Genomic DNA, 25,894 nt, shown 5'->3' with positions numbered 1-25,894 from the left:
CTCAATTACTCATAGACACCAGTTTACTTTATTGCATCTCCTACTCTGCCTCAGTCCATATAAGGTTTGGAGATGCAGTGAGTACAACTCTTACTCCTCTTTAAGGACAATTCCTGAGATGAGAGGACATTTGTGGGGTCATTTCTAACCAGTCCACTATGTCTGATTTGGGGGGTTAACCTTTTGTCCACATGCATCCACACTTGGTTGCAGGCTCTTTGGTTAATGTGGGGTTTTGAGGTTATAAATACTGCAGTTTTTGCTGCTGGGTTCGCCACTTTCCCTAACAGAGATTCAATTGTGAGGTGCATGGACAGCAAACAAGCCAGCAAGCATGCACACACAAGCGAGAACTGCAGGTATAAATGACATTCATGAGCATTGTCACTTGGGTTGTTAAGTAGCCTATCTTCAGCACCAAAGTCCAGAAGCAGAGAAACAGCATGTGGGTGCTGTGCTGTAATCTTTGAGACTCCTTTCAGCTCCAGACTGCAGCAAGCTGAATCCTTGGTCTTTATTTAGACCTGCACATTGAGGCCTAGAGACATGAACTCCTGACCCACCTTTTAATGGACAGAGATCATATGTCAGATGTAGGTTCGAAGCTTCATAAAACCACACCAACAAAAAAAAAATTCTGCACTAGAGCCTACTAGGTGGTGCAGAACCTGCTCCCTTTTCTATCCCTTACAGTCTCACAGATGTAAAGCTGACCTTTATGAGTCTGCAGGGAGTCACAGCTCAATATGTTTACAAGCTTCCCTTGTTCTTTCCTTGATATTGCGCGCCCCCACCCCTTATCTTGAATCATAATAGCTTAAGTTACCCCAACACTTTCCCTTTTTGGGGGCTATTGGCATGCATGACGTCATTTGGGAAGAGCTCTCACTGTGTGTGTGTGTGTGTGTGTGTGTGTGTGTGTGTAGGGAAGGCGTCAATGCGCACCAACACCAACCAGCTTGGCAGCTGTATTCCTTCGCTGTGATTGGACAGAGGGCGGTGATTCCTTCTGTCACGATTTGGGTCGCTCCCACCGGAGAACACCAACCGTCTGAGTCCAGCCTTTACCGAAGAGCTCTACGGAGGAGACGGTGCACACCGGGAGGAGAGGGTTTCCTCTCAGGGGCTGGGCTGACAACTCGGTATTTGTCCTCCTGTCGGTGAGGAGGAGAGGGAAGAAGCAGAGATAAGGGAGACCATCAGTGCTGGAGCGACCAGCCGCCTTTCTTCTTCTTCTGTCGGGGCTGCGGTAAAAAAGTCGTTCACGATGCCGGTGTTTCACACCAAAACCATCGAGAGTATCCTGGAGCCAGTGGCCCAGCAGATCTCTCACCTGGTCATTATGCACGAGGAGGGGGAGGTAGACGGTAAAGCCATCCCGGATCTGACGGTGCCGGTGGCCGCTGTGCAGGCTGCTGTCAGCAACCTTGTGCGGGTGAGTTTGAATCAGGGCGTCAGTTCAGTATGAGCTCAATGGCAAAGTGCCTGCATGAAGTGACATTTACCACTCAAACTTTCAACCTGCAGAAAAGCGATATTTCTGGAGACTGGCTGTTGCAGTGGTGTGACAGCGTCTGTTTAATGTGTCATAAATCATTAGAATAGCAGGTCAGCAGACTGCCCTGCACCTATCATATGCCAATATCGGTTCATTTTATTTTCTGTGGGGCTTCTGCGTTCACGGAGTTAAATCCCTGTTTGGTCTTTATTTGCCATTAAAATTACATAAAGCTGTCATACACCCAGCTAACGCTCGTGCATGTTATAACGGGGTCCTACAGTAGTTCCTACAGTAGTACAACAAAGCAACACAACATAGCAAAGTTTGCTGAGATTTGTAATCAGATGGCGGCTGAGGTCAATGAAGTTTGTAGGGCGGAAGAAATGAGTGGTGATTAAATTAAAAGCATGCCTGTGTGTGTGTGTGTGTGTGTGTCCTGCTGTGTCGTAGGTGGACCTGTGTACTGTAGGTTTTGTGCTCTCAGCTTCAACAGCCCAAGTTAGATTATTGCAGACTTTGCAATTTATGAAACTCATCCATCTGTAGTAATAAACTCCACAGAGACTATATAAACACTCTGGTCATTTATCAGACTCCCACCTCATCTCTTACTCCTTTGCTCATCTCTTTGTTCATTCTTTTTCAAGCTTCTTTGACCCTCCACTTTTCCACTTACACCATCGCTGTCTTTCTTCTCTGTCCTGTGGAATCTAATTGGTCGATTTTTATAGAGAGCTAAGCTTTAGTCAGTCACTGATGTCCCCTCTGTACGCACTGCCTGGGAGAAAATCAATAGAGGCCACATCATTAATGCTGATCCTGGACGTTTGCATTGATGCTGGGGTGACCTGGCTTCACTCACTTAAGAGAAAATAGCAGCAGACAGGAGGACTTCTTACAGAGAAGAAGCTGGTTTCACGTTCATTAGTAATTGCTTCTCTGGTCATATTTTAAATAGAAACGACACACTAAATTGAAATCATTGCTCCTTAAATGTTAAAAATTTGATCTGCTGCACAGTGCCTACATTTTCCGAGACAAATGGTGGATGCGATGGTGGGATAGGTTGCACAATTAGTAACTTGTGTAATGTTCCTGTGAAAAAAACTTACGAGTGACATCTTTTGTGGTTCTTGAATAGCAGTTCACTCTTTCCCGTGCAAGGACACACAAGATCATCTTGATAAATATCTCATTAACTGATAATGACCCAGGCTGTTCAGTTTGAACTCGAACACTGCACCATGCCACAATGAAAACCCCATCCTTTATCCAATACCCTCCAAGTGGATTAAGTCCTTGATGTCTCATTGCTACCAGGCATGCTCCTCTGTCTCTGCTTGTCCTTGTTGATCCATTCAGTTGATCCACACAGACAGCGAGCAGAAGGAGGCTAATAGCAGCCTCAGGCTTGTTGATGGGTCTCAGATGGAGTTGCGAGGTGTGAAGATATCAGGGCTGAGCACAGAGGGGGGGAAAAAATGTGTCAGACAGAAGAAATGTTGGTAGGTAGGATGGAAACATAAAAAATGGATTAACTAAAAGTAATAAAGCCTGCATCTTTCCCCACTTCGCATTCTATAGTGGTATATTTATAGGGATGTAAGTTTTGAGAGTTGTTGTACTCTCAGACAAGATGATTGCTCCACTGACAGAGGAACGAGAGCTTTGAAGTGGGTGACAAGATTGTGTTGAAAGCGAGCACAAAGGGCGCTTGAGAACTGAGCTTGTAAAACGAGCAGTAGCTGGTTGCTGGGTAGATACACTTAATTGGATGTAAGAGACTCGCACACATATGCTTTATTTTAGAAAGGTGAATCACTTCTACGCTCGTGCAATTTGAACTAAGATATAACACAGTATACAGCAACATGCCACCACAGAGTCCCACTGCACACTGATACAGTTTCACTGTTAACCTCGTCCACAGTGGGATGGCTGTAGGGGGGTACTTAAAATCTAGGTCACTGAGACACACACACACTTGCAAAGATAGTGTCTGTCTCAATCCATCAGAAGTTGTGCGTGGGTTGATGCAGATCCGACTAAAAGATGTGAAAGATACGGTTGGTGTTTTTTATGTGCCTAAAAGTGTGAGCTTGGTGGAGTTTGCAAGGTGTCTGCTCCTCAAGGAGTCAGCACAGACCCTGAGTATGTTTGGGGTGGGGTGGGGGGGGAGGAGAGGAAGGAATAAATAGATTTACCGTTGAGTGAAGTAACCACACGCTGATGGAAGTGAGCAGACTAAGACAGAGAGGGAGAGGAGGGAGGCTGCAGGAAGATGCAGAATTTTTCATGATTGGTAAGGGATGGACAAAACATCCACATTGGCTTGGACACTGTGAGGGAGAGAAAGTGTCTCTGGCTTTTTCAGACCAGACCCTGCCAAGCATCATGGTCTGCCCTCCCATCTCCAGCCCCCTACACACACACACACACACGCACGCACACACGCGCGCGCACACACGCACGCACACACGCGCGCGCACACACACACACAAATTCTCAGCCAGCTCTAAATATGAGCCATCTCTCCTTGTTCTTTGGCAGACCCAGGAAAAGTCTTCTGGCTATGTGTCCACACATGCCTTCTGCTTCCCAGTGTGCCTTAAATCTATTCATGGATAAAGCTGTATTATGACATAAAGTCTTACAGCTGATAAATAGTTTACAGATTTGAAACTGATGTTAATAAAAGCAAATGAAATTCATGGGCAAGAGGAACCGGGGGCACGGTGATGAATCATCCAGAGTTATTGTAGATTTGTAAGATATTTCCCCCCCCCCCCCTTTTTTTTTTTTTTTTTAGTTTTGAACATGTTTGCTTGTTTTGTTTTTTTTATAATTTCGGTGTGAGTGGTATTTGTCAAAGGAAAATATGTAAAAACTGACACACAGTCTGAGTCTTAGTCCCAGTTAACATACAGTATGAACCTTTGCTAAAAATATAGTATTTAATTTGTATTTTAGCCAATTAAACTATGTTTCACAGCTTGGTTTAAGGATCTTTCTGCTCACAAGAACACAACAATGGGTTTTTTTTTACTCCATGAGAAAAAAAAATCTTCTTTTTCATTTATTTATTCTTTAGTACAAGTTCTTGCACACACTGTCATTAAAGGTCTGGTTACCACATGAAAACCAGTAGAAGCTAATGAATCAAATATTTCCCAGTGGAGACCAAAACAGAGCTAAAACGAGAGGTTGACAGAGGACAGATGGCATGCAGCAGCATGGGATCATGTGGCCACAGTCTGTGAACCCCAGGCCACCAAGATGTTCTCTAAAATAATTATTAGTCATTAGTGGCAGGGAGAAAAGATCAGCCATCATTCACAGATTGGACAGAAATGTCAGCTGCACGCTCATCAGAGGTAATATCTCTGATCTATACACCCGCTCTGACAGCTGTGATTGACAGCTGCATTTCCTGTCAAAGTAGTCCCAACTTGCAGGATGTACAACTGCACACACAAAAAACAACCCACACACATGCATACACATCACACTATCAGCAAACCTCTTAACTGTGCATTAATAATGTATTGAATAATCAATACCAAGTGTTGCTGCTTACAGGAAGCTCTTCTGCTCTCCACAGCGCTTTGATCAGTCACCTGATGGCACTCTTTGAGTTCACTTGCAGGGTTTAATCAGGAGGACATGCTCTACTTGGGGAGCTACATTCCTCACATTTTCGTGTAAAATTTTCCCAAACAGGGAAACTGATGGCTTCAGCTACTCAGCTAGGACTTCCTGTCCATTTTCAGATTACATTTAGACACACTGTAAGTATCTATTGCCATATAGCAAACAAAGTTGGTAGTAAAGTGGACTGGTTCTTATATAGTGTTTTTCTACTTGAGTAAACAAAGCCCCACATTCACAGAAAAAACCCCAGGAAAACAAAACATATAAAGTTAGGTTTTAAAATGGTAAAATACTTGCTATGCATCTGAAAACAATCATTAAAGTTTTTTCCCTCCTCTCTACCCCACGTGTGCTCTGTGCATTTCTGGAAGAAGAAACACCTTTGTTATCTCCTGGAGAAAATATTCATATTTATTCTGCTCAAAGATCCACTTCTGTCCCATAAATAATTGTTTTAGCTTCCATTAAAGAAATTCCTGTGTACTCTCGCTTACTTGTAGATCCTATATTAAATTAACTGTGAATTGATAGCACCTAGCGTTCAGTTTTCTCTGTTTTAATCAGTATTATGTGGTCCAAAAAGCTGCTCTTCTTTTTAAGTATCTCAGTCTCAGCATTCGTGATGGCAAATCAAACTGTTGAGGATCCTGAATCCTATGTTGAAACTGTTGAGCTGTTAGAAAAGTCTTGAGCATTGATCGCTGAGTTTTGAGCTTACATTACTTATATCTATCATTTTGATGGCACCATTTTACTGATTATGTAGCATGTAATTTATAGTAGATCTGTAAAGTCAGTGCAGCAGGCATAGCTCATTGTTTTAAGGATGGAGTTTAACATTAATTTTATCCATCTATGTCTAGTTCGCATTTATATGGTGATTTCCAAATGTTCTCAAAGGAAATATCTAATTACAGTTTAGAAGTTTTGTGTGAATACTTTTTAGGACAGCTGTACTTAACATTTTGAGCAGTTAGACTGGTCATGAAGTACATTTTATTGGGGGTGCAGGTACTTCCATGTCACTTCCTTGAAACTGATTCATTGTTTAAGCATTTCACATTAAAAAAAATAAATAATGAGGATGATAGCGTTATGCACTGACCAAAAATGGAGTAAATGGTAAATGGCCTGTATTTGTATAGCGCTTTTTCTAGTCCCTAAGGACCCCAAAGCGCTTTACACAACCAGTCATCCACCCATTCACACACACTGGTGGAGCACACTGACAGAGGCGAGGCTGCCAGACACTGGCGGCACCAGGCCCTCTGACCACCACCAGTAGGCAACTGGTGAAGTGTCTTGCCCAAGGACACAATGACCAAGACTGTCCAAGCCGGGGATCGAACCGGCAACCTTCCAATTACAAGGCGAGCAGCCTACAGCAGCCATAAATGTCATAAAAGCACCATCATAAGATGTGAAGAGGGAAGAGGGTTGGGGCTCAGAGTGTGCGATGGCTGCTTCCTGATTCTCTGGAGCCAGAAACTCTATTAAGCAAATTTCAGTGATGCAGCAGCAGGGAGACTGATGTCATCATCTCACTGTAATTGCATCTCAAGTGTGTGTCTGTTTGGGTCAGAACAAGTTTTCTGTTTCACAGGTTAACAAACAGTCTGAACCTCTGCAGGAATACTGAACTTTAGTACATACCTTATCTTTGATGATTGTATCTGTAATTTTGTGCATCAAGGCTCTTCATTATATATCTGTTAGTGATGTAGTTTCTAGTTTTGGGGAAGATTAAATGCCCTGACTTGTACTTGTAAAGCTTTTAATACCAGACATGTGTAATAAAATCCCAGTGCTTTCTAAAATAATTCCACCTCAACAGGAAAAAAAATGCTTAATAAGTCAAAGCAGACAGTTCTGACACATCAACTTAAAATATTATGTAAACTAGATCATGGTGTGCATTTTTAAATCTTAGCTGTCAAACAAAATACAAATTTGAAGTCAGTTGCATATTTCTTTTTTGACTTGTGGTCTACTTTGATAGCTGGGAAAGGCCTCAACCTCCCCAAGTCTCTGAACTGGATAAGCTGAAGAGGATGGATGGATGCGTGGATGGATGATTATTTGCTTATGTTTAAATTGCTTAAGCAAAGCCAGTGAGTTATACTAATGAATAGATAAAGTCAGCACTGCAGATCTCCAGCATGGAGCCATGATCTGAAGATTGAAAGAGCTTTTGAAGTGCAACATTAAACGTCTTTCCTGCCTCTGTGTATAAAAACAGACCACAAAATCATCCCGAGCCTGAGCCGCTTCCCCTCAGGCAAAGATATGACATGCATGCATGACTGAAATAGGTGTGAATTGATACATACTCATTCACCTGTCATGCTATTAATAGTACTTGAACACTGCTTCCTGTATTGCAGGAGCTAATGATAATTTGTCTGTGGTTTTGTGTGTGTGCTGCAGGTGGGAAAGGAAACGGTTCAAACTACCGAGGACCAGGTGATGAAGAGAGACATGCCTCCTGCGTTTATTAAGTGAGTCTGCCTCTGAAGCACTGTGTGCGTTTCTCTGTCACTCACAGAAACATCCAGAGAGAAAATTATGAGCAACAGATCCACTTTATCTCAGCAAACAGACAGAGAACTTGTTAAAAAGAGAAAAAAAAATTTCAGCCCATTTAACATTAGGAAACGTGGCTGTGTTCCCAGCTACAACAAAGAGCCACTTCTGAGACCGGATCCGAGTGACCGTCCGGCTCCAGCTTCCAGACTGCTGAGAAGCTGTTTGTTGTTTTCCTGCTTGCATCCAAAGAGCTGACATGAACTCCGGGTGCTGGCTGAAAGCAGCTACTCAGCAGTTCTGGGGCTCACAGACCTCGCTATTTTTGCTTGCCCGTATTTCTTGCATTTATGTCCACGCATATTCTACATTTCCAGTAATATCATCTGTCTGTCTCTGCCATATTTTTTTTTCATTGCTTGTTTGTATATTTTTTCTAATCGTTTTTCAGCTACGTTAAAAAGGTCCAGACCTCAATCAGATTCACATACCACTCTCACAGCTCACTCACACATACATGGGACACTAAACCATAAATCTCACTCACAGGGCTTAGCAGGGAACATGTGGGAATGTGAACCTACCTAAATATAGATGAACCAGCAGCCATTGATACCCTAACCAATGGGGGTCAGAAAGAGAAGGGACCGGGCTTTATTTGAATGCTCCTAAAAATCTATCGTAATCACTGATCTCTGAAGTAGAAATTTAGGATTGCAAATGAAACCGCCTTTTTTTATTTAAAAAGCAGATTGCAAACTCTGAATTGAAGGTTGCATCATTTGAGCCAATTTAAACATGTCTCAAGTCTCCACAGGTTTTAATAAGAAGGCCTTCTCAAATTGTGATCCTTCGAGTGCCAAATAAATAGTGAAAAACTCAAAGTGCACAACACGCTGCCTACTGTGTGGGCTGCTTAGCCTGACACCTTGTCAGGCTCACATCTCGCCTGTGTGTTGGTTTGGTTTTCCTTGATGTCTCTCGGGTCTGATGCAGTGTGACTGACTGGTAGGTGTGCGTGTGTTCAGTATGAGTCCTAAGTCTGCTGTGTGTCTTCAGGGTGGAGAATTCATGCTCTAAGCTCGTCCAAGCTGCTCAGATGCTGAAAGCGGATCCCTACTCTGTTCCTGCACGAGATTACCTGATCGATGGATCCAGAGGGATACTGTCCGGAACATCCGACTTGCTCCTTACCTTCGACGAGGCAGAGGTGTGTCTGTTTGTGCATGCCTCCTTAAATTTGTGTGTGTCCTCATAATCACTCTTACTTCAGAGGTGTGGCATCTTTCATGGAAGTAAAGCTTTATATAGCCGTACAGAGGAAGAAGGAACTCAGCTTAGAGCTGTAATGGAGTCTCAGATGCACCCAGATCTAATCACTGAGATCAAATGACTTCCCTCTGTCATAACTCAGGGCGTGTATGCGTGTGTGTGTGCGTAAGTGTGAGTTTGGTGGGTTTGTTTGTGTGTACTCTTGTGCGATTCAATGGCATCTCAATAAGTGGAATCACATTGGGCACGCGCCATCACACGCACCATCACTAGCCTCATTTTTGAAAGAGCAGCTTCTCACAGTCACAAGACGTACATCACAAGACTGTACACACACACAGATACACACAAGCCCACACACACAGACACACAAAAAACTGAGTAACTTCAGGCTAAAAAAAGCTCCTGCAAAGAAGGAATTTCCTTGTTCTCTTATTAAAATGTGGCTTTTGTTTTACGCCTGCATCTGCTTAAGACTGTGTCCGCGTTGTGTTGTAGGTACGTAAGATAATCCGAGTGTGTAAAGGTATCCTGGAGTATCTGGCAGTAGCTGAGGTGGTGGAGACCATGGAAGACCTCATCACATACACCAAGAACCTCGGACCAGGTGAAGTTTTATCCCCACTACTCTGTGAGAAAGTCTTTGTGTGGTTCTTAAAACATCACTTTAGTAAAGTAAAGATTCACACAAGTTAATTAAAAATAAGAGCCCTGATTCAAAATCTACTGCAACATGTACATTTTTACTCATTTAAATTTTTTTTAAATAAAGAAATTATAAATGTTATGGAACTGGAAAGAGGTAGGAACTGTCACCAATTAAGCCTAGACTTAGAATATCATATTTAAAGATTGATGCTTAGAAAATGCAAAAAGTCATTTAAAGGTGGAATTAATTGAGGCAATAACCGTCAGATTCACTGATAATGAAACAGAAGTTATAGTAATAAAGAATGTTTGCTGAGTAATTTGTGTAGAGCTGTTATAAACTGTGCTTTTCGGATTAGTTTGCTTCATAAAGCAGAAAACGGGACAACAAACTTTTGTTTTACACGACTCTTTAGTTTAAAGATCCATCTACCAGCTAAATTAACCGCTGAGTGCTCTTCTGACACTAAAATGCTTTGATTAAGGATCAGAGTCTTTTCACTGACAGGAGAACCATAAACAGGCTATTTATCACCAGAGGCAACAGGTCAATTGTGTTGTCAGTGCAGCGTGGCATAATGAGCTGGAGGAAATGTGATGCCAAACGTTTTCTCCCACTTGACTGATGCCTTCATTGTGTGAGATCAGTCGTTCGTGAAGTTACAATGTTTGTGTTGGAACTGCTCAGTTAGCGTATACACTGGGGGAAGCTTTTAGCCTTTGATTGTTCAAGCATACTTAAAGCAGTGCCAAAACCAAAGTCAATAACATTTTCTTTTTTCTTTTTTTTCAGGGATGACCAAAATGTCAAAGATGATAGAGGAGAGGCAGCAGGAGCTGACACACCAAGAGCACAGACAGATGCTAGTCAGCTCCATGAACACTGTCAAAGAGCTGCTGCCCGTTCTTATCTCAGGTGTGTGTTCGTGGCTGCGCATGTGTGGGCTAACGACAGCACAGATCATTGAGCATCCAAGAGTTGTTATAGCAACGCAGATAATTACAGTCATTAAATGCTGGGGATGGGGATGTGAGTGTGACTGCGCGCATACGTCGCCTACAAACATCTCTGCTGCACTACTCTTATACTCTGCACCAACCAACAGAGTAGAGGAACACTGTTTCAACTACTTGAATGCACTGAGACTACATGGTCAAGTGTCATAAAAATCTGAATAAACATTTTTATTTTACAGAACTATTTGCCAACTAAAAGAGCTCTTTAGCATACAGTACATTTGAGCTTATTGATTTGGTTTTACTGCCCCCCATTTGCTGCACTGCTTCAGTCTCATTGAATTCAGGTGTTTTCAGTCCCACTGCCACGGGTGTATTAGATCACATGCCAAGCTATGGACTCTGACTTTGCAAACATTTGTGAAAGCATGGATGGTTTTAAAGTGCTCACTAAATTTAAGCTTGGTATTGTAATAAGATGCCACCTTTGCAATAAGACAGTTTGTGAGAATTCTTCACTTGATATTCCACAGAACCACAGAAACTCAACCACACAGACTCAGACCATGTGCGGGGTGAAAGCTGCCAAACCCCTCTTTACTGATTAACTGCAGATTTCCAAACCTCCTCTCGCATTAACATCAGCACAAAAACTGTGCGCTAGGAGCTTCGTGGCATGGGTTTCTATGGCTAAGCTCCTCCTGTAGGTTTAATGCAAAGGCGATACTGGTACTTTTGTCCTGTAGTGTATATTGAAATGTATGTAACCACTGGGAGATCACTAATTGGTTTTGGACCACTGTGTTGAGACTTATCCATTGCATTCTTCCCCTTTTTTTCTTCATGACCATACTGGATAAGAGGGTCAAACTAGGGACTGATCAGTTAACTTTGCTAGGTACATCGATATTTTAAACAGTGGATAGTAAAAAAACAAAACAAAAAACCCGACATTAAATCAAATAAGATACCTGAGAAGATGAAAATGAAAAATGTTTGTCTATGGGTCTACACTTGCTTTTAGAGCCAGTAGCATTATTAGATAATTATTCTAAAATAACAATTATAATAGTATTACAAAGAAGACTATTTAAGATTTTAATCCCCATCCTTTAAAAGTTGGTAGATATGAAAAATAATGCCTATAAAGAGAGAAAATACTAAACTTGCATTAATCACCATCAGTCCAAGCATGTTAGTGCTGCCACAAAGGTCATTTAAAATCAGCATTTTAAAAGCTTTTATTTTTTAAAGTGGGTCATTTCTATTTGCCACAATAGATTCTTAGATTGAATGAGCACTTTATCTTAAGTTGAATATATCGTCCTACCTGAGTGTAAACATAAATACTGCTATTTCTTTCCTCAGCTATAAAGATTTTTGTCGCAACGAAGAGTAGTCGAGGTGCCGGGGTTGAGGAGGCAGAGAGAAACCGAAGGTTCACTTTTGAAAAGATGAGCGCTGAAATTAATGAGATCATAAGAGTCCTGCAGCTCACCACGTGGGATGAAGACGCCTGGGCCAATAAGGTACAACCTGTGCTGCATTTAAAGACTATGATTCTCATTTTATCCCACAAACCTAAAAAAAAACCCCACAAAATAATCCCCACATACCTAAATCAGATTTCGCTGGCGTGCCTGCTTGCATACATACAACCTCACTGAGCTGCATCTCTGAAAAAGAATCGCTCTTCACTTTCTGTCACTTTTTTCTTTTTGCTCGCTAGTATAACTCCTGGTTTTTCCTTTTTTTTCCTTTCCTTTCTGTACCTTCCTCCTCCATTCTTTTCCTCCCTGTAGAAGGTAAGCCTGTTTCTCTCCCCATCAGCGGTTTCTAGCATGCAAGCGTGTATGTGTGTGAGAGATAAGGAGACACAATATGTCCTCATGCTTACATTATTATTATTATCTGTCATGCTGGTATTTGACAGTAAGTGTTTTGTGTTTCAGTCCACTGATTGTTGGCTGATGTGTGATGTACAGCACACATACTTCATCACTTTATTGTCATATGTGCATATCTGTTTGTCTCCAGACGTCCATTCGAGTCAAACGGCCTGAAACAGAAGTTTCTCAGCTCGGTTTTTTATTTTAACACCTGTCGTCAGTCATGGTATTTTTTCTCGTGTATTGTCTCGTGTTTACGCTGTCAACGATCGACCATCGTAGCACAATAAGACGCTGTTTTTGGCTGCATATACATGCTTGGAAAAAGTAATTTTTGGGCATCAGTTAGAGATTGTGCATTGAGATAATTTAAGCCAAAGTTAAGCTCTGTTTCACTCGTCTAACCTGTAACTCTGCATGTTTCTCTCTGCACACAGCCTCCTTTGATAATGATCTGTCTGTTTGTGTCTGTACCGCTGTGTATGAGCTGTGATAAGCACTTACTGTCAGTTTGTGAGAGAAACCGCTGGCACGCGATGACTGCCGTCCTCTCGGGTCATGAATTATAGAAATAAGCTGGTTGGTGTCCAGATCCATCCATAATGGATGGGCTGTATTGAACGGTTCCACTTAAGAGGTTCATTCTTCTCTGAACTGGAAAAAACATTTTTTTTCTCCTTCCTGGTTGAAGCACTGAAAGAGTCTGTGACATTTTAGATTAAGTCACTTAGTCTTATTTTCTCCTTTATAATAAGGAATTATTTTTAGCAAGACATTGTAAAAAGTGGTGATTTCTGTGTAAAACATAGAACCCATTTTACAGCATGAAATTAATAATGTAATACGACTTCATTGACTAATATTAATAAAACCAATTTTGGGCTGTTAGTGCCCACATTTAAGACTTCATAGCTTGCAAGCCACCATCCATTTAATTGTGGATAAACCAAAATATAGGTTTTATATGAGGCAGTTTTAATGTATACATCTATGTGTTGAACTTTCCCATAAGAAAATAGCCTTTACAAATGTGAGCCAAGTCCAGCTTTACACTGGAAATTAAAGTCTCACAGTTAGAAAACCTTATCCAAAATTCAGAAAGCTACACTGCTGGTAATACAGTTCCCCATTACAGTGAACATCGGATTTAAAGTTTATTTTGTTAGTCCTATACACTTCATCAGTCTTGTGTACACCATCCTCAACCCATAAATACTGACAACAGATTTAGATGTGCCCGAGTTTTCGTAAAGATAGCAATTATGACAACAAATAATCTGTAAAACTGTAACTACTTATAAAAAGTGTCTTTTTTCTGTAATGAAAGCAATATATTTTTCTTTAACACATCTCTTCTCTTTACTTCAGGATATGGAGGCCCTGAAGAGATCTCTGGCTTCGATTGAGTCAAAGATGGCACAAGCTAAAAGCTGGCTCAAAGACCCTCACGGACAGCCAGGTGGCTGTTTGTTTCTTATCTATTGTGGCTTCAGCTAAAAATCGTCAAACGTGAATGTCATGCCATGGCGGTCTGTCATTTCCAGGAGACCTCGGTGAGGTGGCCCTGCGTGTAATACTGGACGAAGCTGGTAAGGTGGGAGAGCTGTGTGCTGGGAAGGAGAGGAAAGACATACTGGCGACCACTAAGGCTCTGGGACAAATGACTGACCAGGTCACTGATCTACGAGCTAGGTAGGGTTTTTCTGCAAGAATGTGTGAGTGAAACAGTTTTCCATCCTCTGTCCATGGTGTGCGATTAGGTGCGCATTTGAATTGTGTATTCAGCTGTCAAGCCTCGGCTGAGTGTCTTTGTTGTTCTTAACAGAGGCCAAGGCCCGACCCCGGGGTGTGTGCAGCGTGCTGGCCAGTGCTCGCAGGGCTTAGACTTGCTATTTGGCAAAGTGGACAGTGCTGCTCGCAGACTGGAGGCTCTAATCAATGCCAAACAGGCTATTGCCAGGAGGCTGGACGCTGCACAGGTCAGATAGAACAACAATAATATCAGAATGAGCTACACTAACCAGGGAACTGCTTTATTCCAGCAAATCCGACTCTCTACTTCTCTAATCCTTTTCCAAGCAAGTGTTGCAGTTAATACTTTACAAATTCTCTCAGAATTATTATTGTTTAAAAGAGAGACCCCACTGGGTAAAATCTTCACTAGTAAATAGCCCCTTCACATGATAGAAGCTCTACAGTGAGACGTGTCAAAAGAGGTACTTATTTCATATGTCATACTGCACATGTGCATATTTAGGCATGGCTGGCTGATCCTCACGGCGGTCCCGAGGGGGAGGAGAACATCAGAGCGCTCCTTGCAGAAGCCAAACGCATCGCCAATCTATGCGAAGACCCCAAAGAGAGGGACGACATCCTGCGTTCCATAAGTGAGATCGCAGGACTCACTGCCAGGCTTATGGAGCTACGCAGACAGTACGGTTTCACCTCACATTTCTCATGCTCGATGACACGTGCATTGTGAAAACTATACGTAATACTTAGACACTCTTTCCATAGGCTCAAACTGCAACCCCATGCCACCAATAGGTGGCATATTTTACCCACCTGGAAAGTATGTTGTTGCCTGTCAACCTTGGGCATGAGTCCTCCAAAAAGGTTTTAAACTGTTTGAATACAGTGTCACGGTGTTTTTGTGGAGGGGAATTTAAAGGGAAATATCACTTAACTAAACAACAGACTTTAATCCAAATGTTTCTGTAGCTCAGTGGATGATGGCAAAGATGATGATGAAGATTGCTTTTAGGAACATAACTGTAATGGTCTTCAGCTGCATATATTGAGCATAAAGCAAATTCAATTTCAAACACTGAACAAATTACCTAGATATGCTCTAATTAATACGGATCTGCACTTTGAGGGTAAAAAATGTAGAAAATGTGGCTATGATTTCCGCATTTGGAACAGATAGTACTTTTACAATGTGTAATTTAGTAGAGATATTATCACTGCATTACGGTATCCAGTCAAAACGACTGTGCAAGGTCATAAAAAGAGATTTTGTGATACATGAATCTGACTTTGTTCTTCTTTTCTTAGAAGAATGATAAAGGCATTTCTTAAACTGTGCCCTGAATTATTGTCCTGACCAGAACTTGTAGTTTTATGTCTAATAATCTGGACATACACATATAGAAATGTTTTGTCTTTATTTCTACTACACAAAAAAGCAAAAGTGGTATTTCTCTTTTTTGGTGGTATCTAACAGGGGTGTAGTGTTATTTTATATATTAAGTCTTTTATGCTTTTTTGTCTCTCCCTCAAGTTGTCTATCTTTGTTACTGTCTCAGGGGTAAAGGTGACAGTCCTGAGGCCCGTGCACTCGCTAAGCAGATTGGTGCGGCGCTACTGACGCTGCAGTCTAAAACCAACCGCGCCGTAGCCAACATGAGACCAGCCAAGCCTGCAGTAACCTTGGAGGGCAAGATGGAGCAGGCCCTCCGTTGGGTGAACAACCCTGGAGTGGACGACAGAGGAGTAGGTAAGTGGTGCTGGATGACTGCTCTAGGGAGTGATGATGCAGTAGTTTGTCTCAAAAATAAACACCCTGACCTTCCAGCGCATTTTGTGCATCTCTGTGGATGATGGACGGATTGTAAAAGAAACCAGACACCAAGCGAATATCGCTCTTTGGGGATGTTAGGCATTTGTGATCAGTGAGGTAACAGTAAAATTACTCAGGCAGGAAATGTGATTGCGTGGCACAGAAATGACTGTGCTGTTTCCTTAAATGCCCACAATGATGCATTTTGTGCATCACTGATTGACTAACTTGACTAGTTTAGTCATTCAGGGACTCTTGTATTGTTTTCATGCTTTGTTATTGCAGTCTTCCTGCTTTGTCATTTGATTGTTTCCTATTTTGTCCCATGCTTCCGTATGGGAACAGAGTGTGAGATGCTACAGTGGAACACAGGTATCGCTCTATGAAGCTTTCTTAGAAGACATAACCAAACATGTTATTATTAGTAACATTATTAACTTCCTGGAAACTATATAATGCTAGCATTTACTGCAAACTATAGCATCCTACTATTGATGTTGCAAGAAATGACATCACTTCTCACTTTGTATTTTTAGTCCCTGTGACCAACAAAAAGAAAAAAGAAAAAGCGATACTTCTATATCTAAATATGGGTTGTGATTGAGGTATCTAGAGCGTGACTTCTACCCTGTGTTACTCTCTAGGTCAGGCAGCAATCAGAGGAATGGTTGGGGAAGGGAGGAGGCTGGCAGGAGGCCTGTTAGGCCCGTATCGTCAGGATATGATTGGGCGCTGTGACCGAACAGAGGCTCTGATGACATCCTTGGCAGACATGGCTGGCAGGGGAGAGGCTGAGGCTCCTCATGCACGCGCTACAGCTGCACAGCTGCAGGACACCCTTAAGGTATCTCACAAGCATGCACATTTAGTCTATAAATAAATTAATGCAGAAACACAACCTCCCCTGTAATCATATATAAACACGTTTTCAAATACACAAAATATACCTGACTAAAAATTGTGGAAAAGGGGAAAATGTGCGATGGCTAGAATATTTCTGTTTGATCCAAAGGTGCAGCCAATATAACAAAAGTATGGGGACTGAGGATGCATAGTGTAAGACTCAGTAATGTTGATTTTATTGAAAGTGCTGGTGCAGAGCTCCCCCTGGTGGATTTATGCAACAATCTCTGCTTCATCCAGGACCTGAGGCAGCGCATGCAGGAGGTGATGACCCAGGAGGTGTCTGATGTTTTCAGTGACACCACCACACCTATCAAACTGCTGGCTGTGGCTGCAACTGCACCTCCCGATGCACCAAACAGAGAAGAGGTCAGTAATGCACAAAACACAGCACCAATAACACGTCCCATTCACCTGTTTCTACTAATAGACACCGTGGCTCAGCTGTGTGGCGTGGGAGGTTGATTATGTCTACATTTTGACTGAAGTGCTTCTAATGTTTGTGAAAGGTTTTTGAAGAGCGCGCAGGAAACTTTGAGACCCACGCAGGTCGGCTGGGGGCAACGGCAGAGAAGGCTGCTGCTGTGGGAACAGCCAATAGGACTACAGTAGAAGGCATCCATGCTGCTGTGAAACATGCTAGGGAGCTCACACCACAGGTGCTTCTGTTTGATTTGGCCGCCCGTGATTTGCATGATCACGTATCAAGATAAAACCTGTAGGTGTTATATACAGTCTGAGCGTGACTTGTTTACTTTTTTGTTTGTTTTCACATCCAGGTAACGTCTGCCGCTCGGATCTTGTTGAAGAATCCTGGGAACAAAGCGGCGTATGAACACTTTGACACCATGAAGAACCAGTGGATCGACAATGTGGAGAGACTCACCGGTGTGGATTTTCTCAGCATTTCTCGTGCTGCTTAAAATATTACCTTGCTGCACATGAGAGGATTTACAGAGGCGTGCTTATCTGTGTTTTCTCTCCCAGGTCTAGTGGATGAAGCTATCGACACCAAATCTCTGCTAGATGCGTCTGAGGAGGCGATAAAGAAAGACATCGACAAGTGCAGAGTTGCCATGGCAAATGTTCAGCCCCAAATGCTTGTTGCCGGGGCAACAAGCATAGCAAGGAGAGCCAATCGGGTCCTGTTGGTGGCTAAGAGGGAAGTTGAGAACTCTGAAGACCCACGATTCAGAGACACTGTGAAACACGCTTCAGACATCCTCTCGCACACCATCTCGCCTATGGTGATGGACGCCAAGGCGGTGGCAGGGAACATCCAAGATAAAGGTACAGGAGAAAAACATGTTTAATATAATGAGTGATAAAGAATGACTCAGGTTTATTTACCATGTTTTCGCTGTTTGTTCCAAAGCTCTGCAGAAAGCCTACTTGGACTCGTGTCTGAGGATCCTGGCTGCAGTCGGAAAAGTTAGAGAAGCCTTTCAGCCTCAGGAGCCGGACTTCCCTCCTCCACCTCCTGACTTGGATCAGCTCCATGTGAGCACATTCAAACACACATAACACACTTTATTCCCACAGCAGACTTTAGTAGTAGTAGTTAAACTATTAAACTGGGATTCCAGTGTTTTAGGGAAATATATCAGTCTTCCTTTATGTGGGGTTAACAAACTTTCTGAAACGGGGTCTTCACATTGCTCATGAGTGGGTTACGAGAGCCAAGAATATTTTTTCTATGATTTAAATTTGATTGTCTCCATTTATTTTAGACCTACATATAATATTTTTAAATAATATATTTAAAAATATTCTATTCTATTCTATTCTATTCTATTATATTATAATATAATATTATAGAATATAATATTCTATAATATTATAATATATTATATTATAATATTATATTATAATATTATAATATAATATATTATAATATTATATTATAATATAAATATAAAAATATTATATTTATATTATCTAAATATAATATTTTTTGTCCCGAGAAATACTAATTTCTGATACATACACTGGTTCTGCTGGAGGTTTCTTCCTGTTAAAAATGAGTTTTTCCTTCCGGCTGTTGCCAAGTGCTTGCTCATAGAGAGTCCTCTGATTGTTGGAGTTTTCTTTGTATTATTGTAGGGATTTACCTTTCAATATAAAGCACCTCGAGGAAACTGTTTTGTGAATTTTATATCAATAAAACTGAATTTAAATATACTTGTGGATCACATATTGTTATGCACGGTGGTCAGACCCAAGCAATTTAGGATCAAACAGCAATATGATGGAATAACGTCTATGAATTATTATGAACTACATGTATGTGTGTTTTCAGGTTAGTGATGAGCAGGCCCCACCCAAACCTCCGTTACCAGAGGGGGAAGTGCCTCCGCCTCGGCCTCCTCCTCCAGAGGAAAAGGACGAGGAGTTCCCGGAGCAGAAAGCTGGAGAGGTGCTCAGCGAGCCCATGATGGTGGCAGCCAGGCAGCTGCACGATGAGGCGCGCAAGTGGTCAAGCAAGGTCAGTTCACACAAACGTGCATATTTGCATATTTAGCCAAACATCTGTGTATAATTTTAAAGTCATGATTTCTAGTTAGTTGCTGGCTAGTTGTCTAAAGAAAAAAAAGTCCCATCTGTGGATACCTGAAATTCTTGAAATTATGTTGGTCCTGAAATATGGAAATCAGTTGCTTGATTCCATTTTCAGAGGGGAACCGGAAACTGTCATCTGTTCAAAGTGTCAGCATGTGACTTTATTCACGGTGCACACGTGCACACTCAACATGCACGAAGTGAATATGAGATATTGCAGTGAGAAATCCCAGCCTCAAATCTATATTACAGAAGCACACTCCACTTACAGCAGACGTTATCTACTTCGTCTTTCCTCATATCTCTGTGGCTGTCAATGTTCCGTGTGTGTGTGTGTGTGTGTGTTTGTGTGTAAAAGAACTGTACACGGGAACAGCTAATCTGTATAAATAACTAGGAATAATGCCCTCTTGCTATCTTTGTGGAGCTGATAACCATTTCCCCTTAATGGTGCCGCTAACAGTTTTTCCACAGATGTTTTGTGTGTCTTTTAAAAACTATCCACAAACATCCAGACATCTCTGGTGTTGGGTCACACTCAGTTTGCCAACTCAGCACTAGACCTTGTTTGATTATGCAAATAGGTTATAAACTCTCAGCTCAGCCACCGCCTCAGAGTAAGGCACATCATCCACCCGCTGCCTTCCCAAACCAGCTCCTCTTTCGTTTTAATTTCCCCCCATCTAAATCGTCTGTGCCTATGTGTGCAGTTTCACCTCCCCTGTCCCTGCACCTTTACCTTGCTTGAATACGCTCCTCCTTCCTCCTGTAAATCTCCTGTCCTTTATTCTTCCACCCAGTGCCTCTCATACTATACTAAATGCCTCCTTTTCCCATGCTTCCTTCCCTCCTGCTATCCCTGGCTTTCCACTCCCCTCTTCTTCTCCACATTCCCCCTTTTTTTCCTCCTCCTCCTCCCACCCCTTTTGCCTCCCTCCCTTTCCTTCCCATCCCCATCAATCCTCCAACCACCACCAACAAACCCCCCCACTGCCTGGCCCAGCCTGAAGATGAGGAGGCAGTAGAGGAGAGGGAGGTAGATGATGAAGATGAGTTTACTGATGGTGAGGATGACTATGAGCCAGAGCTGCTGCTGATGCCATCCAACCAGCCTGTCAATCAACCCATTCTGGCAGCTGCCCAGTCTCTCCACCAGGAGGCGCGCAAGTGGTCCAGCAAGGTCTGCGCACATACATGCACATGAGCGCACACACAACCACATGTGGATCAAACAGTATGTGTAAAAGGCTCTAAGTGTTTTGGGTACTGTTTGACCCACACATGTGCACGTACACCCACGCATGCAAAGAGATAAATGCACGACACAAGGAAAGCCCCGCAGGACAGGAAACACCCACCGGGGGCTGTCTGAACACTGAGCTCTGCATCTGCCACTACCAATGGAAAACTCCAACCAGCTGCAGCTGCTGTTTTACTCTTGTTGCATTATTTTCAGACCTGGTTACACAAATGGTAATGCTGATGCCATGCAATGGTTGCACAAAACGCCGAGGACTGTGGGAATGTCAGGTTTGATTGTTGCACCACGTGGATAAACTGGTACTGGCTTCACAAGCCCTTAAGCTCATGTTTGGGTAAAGCGGTTCAAAGGAGGAGGCAGACGCTCTGTCTCATCATTGCCTCTGTTGTCAGACTTTCATTGTCTGGCCAACCTGTGAAGCCAAGGATGACAGTTTCCCAAAGACTTCTGGGTGATTTAGATATGACATTAAATTGCCTGCTTACCCACTCTGGTCACCTGCTTCTGCTTTTTAGCCCCTAGTACTAATCACTTTAACATCACCTCATGTGTACTAACTTCAGGTTGACTCTAATGACACAAAGAAAATGAAAATCTCAATTAAAAATCGAATAAAATGTTCAATATCTTCTTCACTGAGGATTGACGAGTATGTGGAAACTTGCACTGACTCTGCATGCATTCTCCTGTTAAACATGCTTGCATTTAATTTTAATTCAAATGTAAAAATACAAAACAGTAGAATTTTAATGTCTGGTTTCCCAAAACCATGTTTCTCTGTTAACAACTTTAACTGCTTCCTCCTTTTCTACATCCCCATTCTTCAACAGGGTAATGACATCATAGCCGCAGCCAAGCGGATGGCTCTGCTGATGGCAGAAATGTCTCGGCTGGTGCGTGGTGGAAGCGGGAACAAACGAGCACTGATCCAGTGCGCTAAGGACATCGCCAAGGCCTCAGATGAGGTGACAAGACTGGCAAAAGAAGTGGCCAAACAGTGTACTGACAGACGCATCAGAACAAACCTGCTGCAGGTGAGGATTTGCATAGACACAAGCGCACTCTGTCTTCAATGGGAAACATCTAACATCTGTTCTTCCTGCCAAAGGTCTGTGAACGAATCCCTACCATCAGTACTCAGCTGAAGATCCTCTCTACTGTCAAAGCCACCATGCTGGGGCGGACAAACATTAGTGAAGAGGAGTCAGAGCAGGTAAACGCACAACAAAGCACATACAGTTGTGGTCAGAAATTTAAATTCACCCGTCATGGGCATGAGTGTCATGGTATTTTGGGGGTTTTAATGATTTCTTTGAGCTGTTCTTTTTCCAGAGTGGAGTGATTGTGCAGCATACATATTTAATGACTTTAATAAGCAATAACCTATGCACAAGTTTGAATTTATGAAGGATTTTCTCTCATCCACATAAGGTCAAAAGTATACATACAGGCTCAAATATATACATACCCTACCTACTAATGTTTGTTTAATGTCACTTAGCAAGTTGCAGCTTGATCAAATGCATTTGGTAATCATCATCAAACTTCTGGTATCATTTTTGGCTCATTTGGTTCATTTAAATTGATTGGTTTCCAGGCATGGACCTGACTTTTGAGTGTAATCCGCAAATTTTTAGTAGGGTTGCAGTCAGGGCTTGATGTTAGCCTTGATGTTTACTGTATTTGGCAGTAAAACAAGCCCAAGAACATGCTACAACTACCATGATGCTTGACAGTTGGTACAGTGTTCTTAGATTTGAAAGCCTCACCTTCAGTTTTTCAATCACACCTTTAATCACCTTGCTTCACTGTGCACAGTAACACTGGTGTTCCAGCAGTTTCCAGTTCACGGCAGGCCTGAACCTTGGAGGTTCCTGAACGGTGACAGTTTGGGTTGTTTCTGTTATTACAGTAAATGTATAATATGGCAATCTCTAAGCTGACAGGCAAGAGAAAAAATAGGAAAGAAAGAAAAAGGAACAGTGGAAAAAAATGGGACAAAGTACAATAAAAGGATAGAGCACAAATAGAAAAGCACAAATGTTACGCCTGTAAGAAAAAAAAAAGACCTGGAACAGAAAAATATTAAAAAGCACAGAGACACAAATCAACAATCTTCTTTTGTTTTGTGTCAGTGTATGTGTCTTTGTCACGTCTTGTTTTTTAAAGATGTACGCTGTACAATCATTTCACCCTGCAACAGTTCAAAGAAATAATTAAAAATACATGCTCAAAATCAAGATGACATTTGTAAGTAAACTTCTCACCCCAACTGTACCTCACAGTGATGCACAATCCAACCTTTTTTTCTATTGTTATCCATAAACTCAGCATCTGCAGAAAGCAAAGTGCTACTTCAATGCCGTAGCTGTCTTTTCACACTTGAAAAGCTCTACTACACACTGCAGTCCCTGTTATTATACTAAAAGCTGGGTTAGTAGTTTGGCATTACTGAACAAATGTAACTGATGGGACACTTAATTTAAAAAAAAATAAATTCTGCATTTAAGGTGGATTAGTCATGTCATGGCCAAAATTTGTGACAGATCTTTAAGCTGTTATTTTACTGCTTTGTTTGCCTCACCAGGCCACAGAGATGTTGGTCCATAACGCCCAGAATCTGATGCAGTCTGTGAAGGAGACGGTCAGAGAAGCAGAAGCAGCCTCCATCAAGATCCGCACCGATGCGGGCTTCACCCTCCGATGGGTGCGGAAGACCCCCTGGTACCAATAATCATACCTGGTCGCTGACATGGATGATGCGCTTTCTTTAAAACTTTGCTTCAATAGCACAAACCTCGAGTAAAGTAGCAATGTGCATATGCATTAAGCGTAAGCATGTGCACTTCAAGAGGAAGCTGCGGGATTTTGAGCCATTCTCCACTGTAGTTTGGGTGTTTGCACCAGGAAGCATTAGATCTGGTCCCATGCAGGTTTCTTTTAATGGCGTGAGCGGAATCGCACAGGTATATCGGAGACAGTTTTTTAAAGTATATTTTTGGTATGTTGTGTTACAAGACTTTATCCAAAGTTCAGGTATATATTTTTTGCATGAAAATGTTTTCTATTTTCTAAAGGCGAATTATGACACTAAAATGCTCCTAGAGGACGTTTACTTTGCATTCAGTTTTTTTCAGTGAGTTTCTTATTGTCTATTGTATATACAATAATTGTTTGTTTTATGAAAGATTTTTAGCTTTATTCACTCAGTTTGACTCTAAAGTCGGGAGTATTGGAGCGAGCTGAGGAGCTCACTTTCCTTCCTGTTTACTTTTTAACAATAAATGTTCTAAACTAAAGATCTACAAATTCAGAAGTTCTAGCATCATCACTTCAATGATTTTATACTTGAAGAACTTAAAGGTGTTATGAATACAAATGAGACAGTTTTAAAGCAGTTGTATGATTAGAATAAAATATATGGTTGTTAGTGACTATGTTGTTTCTTGGGAGGTTGGCACTACAGCTCACGGGTTTTCACTTGACAGCAGCAGTATGTGTGACATTGAAGTCAAAGTCAAGCTTAACTGATATATTTTTAATGTGTGTTTTCAGTTCTGTGTTTTCATTTTTGTTGAACTTCCACAGTGATCAATGCCAAAGGATTTGTTTTACATTACTGTGAGCTAAACACTCAAACTCCAGGTTACTGCAGACAGTGCCGTCCTCTGTAGAGGACCCGGAGTGCTTTTTTTAAGGTCTGTTTATTTTTAGCCAAAAGATATGAATGTTTTACTCTGCTTTGCATTTTTTTTGTAATCTATTTGTAGTGCTGCACTGTACTGCACTCTTTGTAACAGTTGAACTGTTTGGAAATTTTAGCAAAGCTGATGATTTTAGGCAGCATCCTTTTATTGTTTGGGTGTTTATTTTTTAGATATCCAGATATCTCTCTGTTTGAGCTCAGTAGTCCCACGTTAAATGCTCTAAAGCATCATCTGAAAAATCCATTTGTTTCCTTTTTTTAGATGACCCCGGTGGTTTGAAAACAAGACAACTCTTTTTATCAGGCAATATTGTCAACCTAGCAACGTAGATTTTATTTTTAGGTTAACACTAAAATATATTTAAAATGAGTTTGTTGTCATCTAGGATTAAACATTATATTTTTACATTAATACATGCAGTCAGTCAGCAAATGCATATTTTTATTTCCTTTAATTTAACAGTGGAGAATTTGTATGCACCTGTATGTGAAGTCTTTTCATTTAAGCAGTAGTAGTGAGCAGTCCAAATGACACTAATGGACAAAGCTCTGGATTGCAGCACAGAATGTTAACCGCATTTTCACTTTTATTTGGGCCTACTGAGCATGTAGCAGCACTGACTATTCACTGAGAGCGACACAATGTAGATCTGCGTGTGCACCTGATGTGTTCATTCACACCCCGAATGTATTCTGATAGCTTCTAGCCCTGCCAACACATCTGCTGTGCCTTGGAAGAAGAATAAAAGACTATAATGATGACTGGACTTGGCCTCTTGTTCTCTGTTCTAAGTATTAGAAAAACGCATAACCACACATAACAATGTCTAGGGTTTACAGAGAATGGTCTGAAAAAAATACCAGGAAAGTATTCATCTCATCAAACCAGGTTCCTTGTTGTCCAGTTTGGCTGAGAATGTGTGAATTGTAGCCTCTGTTTCCTGTTCTAGGCTGGCAGAATTGACTCTTGGTGTGGTTTTCTGCAGTGGTAGTCAATCTACTGCAAGGTTTGGCATGTTGTGCATTCAGACTTGCTCGTCTGCATACCTTGGTTGCAACAAAAGGTTGTTTGAGTTCCTGTTGCCTTCCTGTGAGGTTGAAGTAGTCCAACCATTCTCTGACCTCTGAAAGCAACAAGGCATTTGCAACCAGAGAAATGACACTCACTGGATATTTTCTGTCCTTCAGGCCATTCTCAGTAAACCTCAGTTGCATACACCAGCATCTATGCCACGTTCAAAGTCACTTAAATCACTTTTCTTCTGATGCTTAGTTTGAACTTCAGCAGGTCATCTCAGTCACATCTACATGCCTAAATGCAGTGAGTTGCTTTGGTGTGATTGGCTAATTTCATATGTGCATTAACAGCAGTTGGACTGATGTACCTAATAAAATGCCCAGTGAATTTACATCCAAAAGACAGAACACACTGGTGAGGTTAGCAACAATGAAAGTCCTGAGG

The 25,894-nt window shown here is 41.8% G+C and overlaps 1 protein-coding gene across 5 annotated transcripts; it reads left to right on the top strand.

Moving 5' to 3' along the window:
* Positions 1-980: 980 nt before the first annotated feature.
* Positions 981-25,199, top strand: LOC146505302 (vinculin-like). Of its 5 annotated transcripts, XM_085183375.1 has the most exons (24): positions 981-1,435; positions 7,580-7,650; positions 8,735-8,885; positions 9,446-9,554; positions 10,389-10,511; positions 11,921-12,081; positions 13,810-13,900; positions 13,986-14,133; positions 14,267-14,420; positions 14,699-14,874; positions 14,959-15,057; positions 15,750-15,940; positions 16,349-16,375; positions 16,648-16,847; positions 17,147-17,275; positions 17,416-17,565; positions 17,686-17,794; positions 17,894-18,196; positions 18,282-18,406; positions 19,206-19,391; positions 20,469-20,645; positions 21,557-21,760; positions 21,835-21,939; positions 23,314-25,199. In XM_085183375.1, exons 1-24 carry the CDS (start codon positions 1,268-1,270, stop codon positions 23,458-23,460), a joined length of 3,504 nt encoding a protein of 1,167 aa, XP_085039501.1. In that variant the 5' UTR covers positions 981-1,267; the 3' UTR covers positions 23,461-25,199. The 5 variants fall into 5 exon arrangements, with proteins under 5 accessions (XP_085039501.1, XP_085039502.1, XP_085039503.1 ...); XM_085183376.1 differs by lacking the exon at positions 16,349-16,375 and having other exon boundaries at positions 982-1,435; XM_085183377.1 differs by lacking the exon at positions 14,959-15,057 and having other exon boundaries at positions 983-1,435.
* Positions 25,200-25,894: the final 695 nt, after the last annotated feature.

This window comes from Neolamprologus multifasciatus, chromosome 13, assembly GCF_963576455.1.
Source record: "Neolamprologus multifasciatus chromosome 13, fNeoMul1.2, whole genome shotgun sequence".
Taxonomy (NCBI): Eukaryota; Metazoa; Chordata; class Actinopteri; order Cichliformes; family Cichlidae; genus Neolamprologus; species Neolamprologus multifasciatus.
This window is presented reverse-complemented; position numbering and strand designations above follow the sequence as displayed.

Coding starts and splice junctions, on each gene's coding strand:
- LOC146505302 (XM_085183375.1), top strand. CDS start 1,268: ATGCCGGTGTTTCACACCAAAACCATCGAGAGTATCCTGGAGCCAGTG. Junction 8,886..9,445: donor TTACCTTCGACGAGGCAGAG/GTGTGTCTGTTT, acceptor GTTGTGTTGTAG/GTACGTAAGATAATCCGAGT. Junction 13,901..13,985: donor AGACCCTCACGGACAGCCAG/GTGGCTGTTTGT, acceptor TGTCATTTCCAG/GAGACCTCGGTGAGGTGGCC.